At 35.1% G+C, this 7,987-nt stretch overlaps 1 protein-coding gene across 1 annotated transcript in view; it reads left to right on the forward strand.

Moving 5' to 3' along the window:
- The window catches only part of LOC117342165 (kelch-like protein 26), a 30,050-nt gene extending 24,438 nt beyond the window's left edge, over window positions 1–5,612 (forward strand). The window contains exon 3 of the mRNA XM_033904177.1: window positions 1,417–5,612. Within this exon, the coding sequence (XP_033760068.1) occupies window positions 1,417–3,042 (1,626 nt within the window). The 3' untranslated portion in view covers window positions 3,043–5,612. The remainder of the gene's footprint in view (window positions 1–1,416) is intronic.
- Window positions 5,613–7,987: the final 2,375 nt, after the last annotated feature.

Consider the following 7,987-nt stretch of genomic DNA (forward strand, 5'->3'; position numbering starts at 1 on the left):
CACTTCCTAGTAGGCCCAGAGACATGCTATTGGATCTGTAGCAAGCTCAGGGTCTAAGGGGTACACAATTTGTTCAAATGAATGACCTCGACTTTCGAGGTCACAGTACATGCAGGTGCCAAATGTTTTTGATAATGTTTTTATCAAAATAAGCCAGAGAGTTTGGGTTATGATACAGAACAGCGATATGCTGGGTTAAAGGGTTACAAAGTCTGTCAAAATGAATACCTCTTTCTTATTCTAATGAGAAGGTAATTCAACTGATTTAAGTAGCCACACAGATGGCATGTATCAATGTTCAAGGTGCATTAGTAGTTGGTGAGCAATACAGGCAATTAGGCCTCTTGTTTCGGCTTGATACATGTAGGCTCATTTCACCTATATTATATATCGTAGGTTTATGATGCTCCGTATGTAATGTTGTGGTAGACCAAATGGCTCTACAAGCAGACATTGTAATTTAAAACACATATATGTTTGGTATAGTTATAGGTCTCTGTCTGGGTGTCTCACTGTCTGTGATGAAAATGTTGTCCACAATATAATGCTGTGTCAAATGACTGTATGTATTGATCTTAGGAAATTCTACAAACTTGGCATATATCATATACATACTCTGCTATACTGTGCCCTGGCATATATCATATACATACTCAGCTATACTGTGCCCTTTTGAAGTCTTTAGGCAAAATATTCATATAATTTTTTATGCCCCTTTTTTGTGAGAACGAGAATGTTGTTATACGACTGGTATATACCGTGTTCTCTGGGGGGGGATTTGGTTCATACTAACAATTAATGTAGCATATTTTACACCATTATGGTCTATACAGTACACCAGATTAGAATTTAGTGGTCATTGGTCAAGGTTAAATGTCACATGACCAATTTTAAAATAACAAGTTTGTGTGCAAACAATATCTTATAAACACATGAAGAGATTGTGCTTGAAATTCCAAATTTTTTAAAAACCATTTGGATGTATGTCTTCCCACACTGAGGTTCTGCACCTGCATGGCCTTATTTTCTGGACCCGCCTATTTAATATATATGGCAGTTTATGTAAGCTGCTTTTCCCATGTTTGTAGAGAAAATCTTGTCCAGACATCTCTTCAAACTGAGTTTTCTTCTTGGAACTTATGTACTCAACACACATGTACACTAAAGGTGTACATTTTAGTTTCTTACTTTTTATACCCCCCGCAACAACGTTAGGGGGGGTATACAGGAATCAGGTTGTCCGTCCGTCTGTAGACACAATGATGTACCGGCTACTCTTAAACTACTGAGGGAATTTCAATGAAACTTTATGGCAATAACCCTTATACATTGTAGATGTGCGTAATCTATATCGTGTTCAAAACATACTCTCAAGGGTCAACTGTTGTGATATAGTGTTGTTTTCTCTATTAACAGGTCCACAAGGTCCTTTTGGCTGCCACCAGTGATTATTTCAAGGTCATGTTTGGAGGTGTCATGGCCGAGAGCAAGCAGAACTCGGTGGACCTGAAAGGCGTCACAGCTGATGGTCTGCAGCAGATTGTGGAGTTTATTTACAGTGGGGAAATGTCTCTCCATTACGATAACCTCACGGAAATAATCAACACCGCCAGTCATCTCCAGGTATCCTCGGCGATAGAGCTCTGTAGTACCTACATCAAATCCCTCATGACCTTCGACAATGCTGACGAGTTTCTTACCATAGCAGACACGTATTCCCTGGAGAAGGTCCAGTATCACTGGGATAATATGATCCTGAACAGTTTCTACGAGTTTAGTCAGACTCAGATATTTTTAAAACTTGATGCCTCTTCACTTACTAAGTACCTCTCACAAAATGCACTCAGGACGTCGTCAGAGTTCAAACTCTTTCAGTGCCTGGATAAGTGGTTTCGGTACAGCCCAGGACGATTTCAAAATGATGGGCCTGATGTACTCAGTCATATTCGGTTTCCGCTGATGACAGAGGCAGAATTAGCCTCTGTCCAGGAGAATGAGATAATCAAACGTTGTCCAGGAGCTATTCAATATGTGGCACGTGGGTTCAAATACCACATCGACTGCAAAGAAGGACATCCAAATATCGAGGAAATCTCCACAATTCGAAGTGAAATCCCTTCTCTAGTATTAGTTCACCATGGGTCATCGTATATGCCATTTCAAATAACTGCACACAATCATATCTCAGGGGTTTTTTACCGTCTTTTCTCAGATGTAAATGGAAGCAGGGATTGTAGACTTGTAGTTGTTGACAATTTCGGTTACATTTGTCGTGTGGTAGACTTCGGAGGAGGGACCTTGATGAGCTCTCTAGTGCGCTTTGATCCACGTCATTTGGTTAGTCAGGAGCTTCGTCCGATGCGACGGTTACGGATGGATTTTGCACTTGTGGCTCACAAATGCTGCCTGTACGTATTTGGTGGTTCAACTGAGCAGTTTGCAATCTTGGACTCGGTCGAGTTTTATAATGTTACAACAAACATATGGGGAGACCTACCTCCACTTCCTTCCCCTCTCCACTCGTTAGCATCAACAGTGGAAGGTGATCGTATCTACCTCTCGGGCGGAGTGTCCAGTCAAGATCGCCAGGCAACCAACACATTCATGTGCTACTACCCAGCCACTCGGCACTATGAATCACTTCCTGGCATGTTTTATGCACGTCGTCTACATGACATGGTATCGTTTCAGCAGAAGATTTATGTTGTGGGTGGTATCCCCAGACAGGGTGCTCCCCTGCATGGACAGATCCCTATTGAGTGCTTCAACTTCACAACCAATCAGTGGACAATGCTGTCGTCGACCCTCAGTGGACGGTCTGTTGGACACTACATGACATTTGAAGGACAGATTTTATCTCTGGGTCATGAGCATCACAATGCTACAGAGGACGAGATCTGGATCTACGACCCAGAAGTGGATGACTGGATGAAGCATGCTAAGGCTCCCCAGCGTATGAACCTCACCTCCGCCATTTGTACCATATTACACGTGAATTATGATAATGAGAAAGTCTGTAAAACCTTTCTGAAGGACAAGTAGAGGTCATTGGCATTGTTCTGGAAATGTTAATATTTTCTAGTTAGATCTATTCCCTTTATTCCAAACTAAAGATCAATGTAATATTCTCATTAAAAGGAAACACAAGCTATTCTTAATGATAATGAGAAATGTTTTAAGTAAAAACAGGTAAATTTTGAATGAAATAGGGAAATCTTTTTTTTTTGGGGGATAAAGTTTTGAATATTTTTTTCTCTTTGACAGTCTTCAATGTAAGTACATGCATTATGGATATGCTTGTGAATTTATACATGTGATAGAATTCAGAAAGACAAAGGTTACAGTGAGAGAATTCTGATAGCATACATGTAGATAAAGGTTACAGATCTGCCTTTGATGTTTTTAACTCGGAATTATCAGGAAAATGTTTACACAGTTCAGAAAAACAATTAATACATTTTATCAACAAGTGTTTCTTGCCAAACTGTAACATGTTAACAGGAAGGTTGATTCTGTCCTGATTTCATGGTAAATCAATCCAAAATGCAAAGTATATATGTGACCTTAATGCATATTGTTTCAACGTGTAAGAATGCATAGAAAAGTTCATTCTTTGTTTTATGTTCAGTTTATGGAAAGATTCAATTAGAAAGTAAAGAAATCTTTCGCCTCTTCAGTCAACTGTAATTAGCTCATCACCAATTTCTGTTTTCTCCTTTAGCTTCTCCGGTCTACTGTAATTAGGCCATCACCAATATCTGTTTTATCTGTAAGCTCATTGGTTTACAGGTAGATAAATGCGAACATCTTTTACCAAATTTGAATCAGGAAATCTTATATGTTGGCATAGTTTTGAAATACTTCTATAAAAGTGGTAATATCTGAAGATAATTGGATAACATTGTTTACAGGATATTTGTAATTTATTGTAGTAGATTATGTCAACAGATTTATCTACTATTTTTCGGACAGTACTAATATTTAAATGGAAACATGAATGTCATTTTGAGTATGAACTAAGAATGAGTCACAGTGCATCAGATATAAGATCTAAATAATCAGTAAGGGAGGTCACTCTAGTAAACACACCCAGGAGAGGAACGGTGCCATGGAGGTCACTTTTAACAGGGAATATGTACAGACATTGTTATATTGTTGATAGGTGTGAAGAGGTATTGATGTTATCTGTTATCAAGTGTAAACAAGTTGATGTTTTTACTTTGTTTTTTCATCATAACACATTGATTATATGATATATAAAAACATGTTTAATTTATTTCTGAATTTAGGAAATCAACATGGAGGTTTGTACCAATAGCCATTTGTGATGCAATTTCATACTTATTAGTATGACTGATTCTCTGTTGGAATGATGAATGATGTCCCTTGTGAATCATGAAAAACATATGTAACAGAGCGCATGATGAATGAAATTTATTTCACTGCCTCTTCTAGGGATCGGACCCATGACCTCTGGCTTACTAGTCTTATACTCAACCAATCGAGCTAAAGAGAAGATCTCCTTAGCCGAGCGGTATATTGGTGCACCTAATATTTACCAGGTTACATACATGTATTTCCCCTCCAGAGAAGAACTTGTGCTTGAGTTATGAGGGTTACAGCAATGATTTCACAAGTAACGTTAAGTATAATTACGGAGTTCCTACATAGGCCCCAATGTCATAGAGAGTACGATGAATTAAATTCTTTTCAATGTCCTTGCTAAGCATTGAACCCAGGATCTCTCGCTTAATAGTCTTAAATCAACCGATCAAGCTTAAGAGACGTGAAGGGAAACACATGTAGTCACATGATACAGTCGTGTTTACATTGTGACAGAAGAGCATGTTGGTGTTGATATTGTTTATTGTATCATCTTAATCAATTGTTACTGGTCTTGACAATTCAAATTTCACATTTTAAGATGACATGAATATGTGTAACCCATCTTTACATGTTAACCAAACAAAATTGCTGCTAGTTTCTACATTTTGCTTATTTTCAAGCCGGATGTGATTCAAGCATTTTGCATGTTACATGAATGAAGAGAACGGTAATGCATGCATTCACATTGTATGTGAATCAAGTGCCACAATGTTCACATTGAAATATGTTATGTGAAGCTTCCTTGTTGTTCACATTTTACCATGATACATGTATGTTACTGTTGTGTACCACAGTTTATATTCTCCATACTATCAATGTGGTCACTTAAAATGCTGCTGTTCTTAAAGAAAACCAAGTTTAAGTTTAAATTTTTACTAATTGATCTTCCAAATTGTATTTTTTCATTTTATGGTAATTGCCACTAAATTAAAAGATATATAAATTTTCAATAAAAAAATATCAAGACCTTATATATTGGGGAGGTTAACAATAAAAACTTTTTAATATCTTGATAACCTGATTTTATTGTTAGAGAATTTCTGGCATGATGTCGTTTATTAACATGTATTGTAGTGAACAGTTTACATACATTGTAATACAGTGTAACATGTATTGTAGTGAACAGTTTACATACATTGTTATACAGTGTAACATGTATTGTAGTGAGCAGTTCACATACATTGTAATACAGTGTAACCTGTATTGTAGTGAACAGTTTACATACATTGTAACCTATATTGTAGTGAACAGTTTACATACATTGTAATACAGTGTAACCTATATTGTAGTGAACAGTTTACATACATTGTAATACAGTGTAACATGTTTTGTAGTAAACATTTTACATACATTGTATACAGTGTAACATGTATTGTAGTGAACAGTTTAATACATTGTAATACAGTGTAACATGTATTGTAGTGAACAGTTGACATACATTGTAATACAGTGTAACCTGTATTGTAGTGAACAGTTTACATACATTGTAATACAGTGTAACATGTATTGTAGTGAACAGTTTACAAACATTGTAATACAGTGTAACATGTATTGTAGTGAACAGTTTACAAACATTGTAATACAGTGTAACATGTATTGTAGTGAACAGTTTACAAACATTATAATACAGTGTAACATGTATTGTAGTGAACAGTTTAATACAATTTGTACATTGTAATACATTGTAACCTGTATTGTAGTGAACAGTTTACATACATTGTAATACAGTGTAACATGTATTGTAGTGAACAGTTTACATACATTGTAATACAATGTAACCTGTATTGAAGTGAGCAGTTTACATACATTGTAATACAGTGTAACATGTATTGTAGTGAGCAGTTCACATACATTGTATACATTGTAACCTGTATTGAAGTGAGCAGTTCACATACATTGTAATACAGTGTAACATGTATTGTAGTGAACAGTTTACATACATTGTAATACAGTGTAACATGTATTGTAGTGAACAGTTCAATAATTGTAATACAGTGTAACATGTATTGTAGTGAACAGTTTACAAACATTGTAATACAGTGTAACATGTATTGTAGTGAACAGTTTACATACATTGTTATACAGTGTAACATGTATTGTAGTGAGCAGTTCACATACATTGTAATACAGTGTAACCTGTATTGTAGTGAACAGTTTACATACATTGTAATACAGTGTAACATGTTTTGTAGTAAACATTTTACATACATTGTATACAGTGTAACATGTATTGTAGTGAACAGTTCAATAATTGTAATACAGTGTAACATGTATTGTAGTGAACAGTTGACATACATTGTAATACAGTGTAACCTGTATTGTAGTGAACAGTTTAATACTTTGTAATACAGTGTAACATGTATTGTAGTGAACAGTTTACAAACATTGTAATACAGTGTAACATGTATTGTAGTGAACAGTTTACATACATTGTAATACAGTGTAACATGTATTGTAGTGAACAGTTTACATACATTGTAATACAGTGTAACCTGTATTGTAGTGAACAGTTTACATACATTGTAATACATGGTAACCTGTATTGTAGTGAACAGTTTACATAAATTGTAATACATTGTAACCTGTATTGTAGTGAAGTTTACTTACATTGTAATACAGTGTAACATGTATTGTAGTAAACAGTTTAATACATTGTAATACAGTGTAACATGTATTGTAGTGAACAGTTTACAAACATTGTAATACAGTGTAACCTGTATTGTAGTGAACAGTTTACATACATTGTAATACAGTGTAACATGTATTGTAGTGAACAGTTCAATACATTGTAATACAGTGTAACATGTATTGTAGTGAACAGTTTACAAACATTGTAATACAGTGTAACATGTATTGTAGTGAACAGTTTACATAATACAGTATAATCTGATAAAACAATATATTAGATTCATAATTAGACATAATAGCATATCTGCATAACAAAGCAGACATATAAGGATGTTGATATGGGTATGGAGTTCTCAGAACATCTGAGGATGTTCAAACATGGTTTTGTCATCAGATGGTGTTGATATGAAGTTTTGACATCTGATAATGTTGATACATGGTTTTGACATCTGATAATGTTGATACATGGTTATGACATCTGATAACGTTGATACATAGTTATGACATCTGATAACGTTGATACATAGTTATGACATCTGATAACGTTGATACATAGTTATGACATCTGATAATGTTGATATGAAGTTTTGACATCTGAAGATGTTGATACATAGTTATGACATCTGATAACGTTGATACATGGTTATGACATCTGATAACGTTGATACATAGTTATGACATCTGATAACGTTGATACATAGTTATGACATCTGAAGATGTTGATACATAGTTATGACATAGTTATGACATCTGATAATGTTGATACATGGTTTTGACATCTGATAATGTTGATACATGGTTATGACATCTGATAACGTTGATACATAGTTATGACATCTGATAACGTTGATACATAGTTATGACATCTGATAATGTTGATATGAAGTTTTGACATCTGAAGATGTTGATACATAGTTATGACATCTGATAACGTTGATACATGGTTATGACATCTGATAACGTTGATGCATAG

Source organism: Pecten maximus, chromosome 14 (assembly GCF_902652985.1).
Source record: "Pecten maximus chromosome 14, xPecMax1.1, whole genome shotgun sequence".
Taxonomy (NCBI): domain Eukaryota; kingdom Metazoa; phylum Mollusca; class Bivalvia; order Pectinida; family Pectinidae; genus Pecten; species Pecten maximus.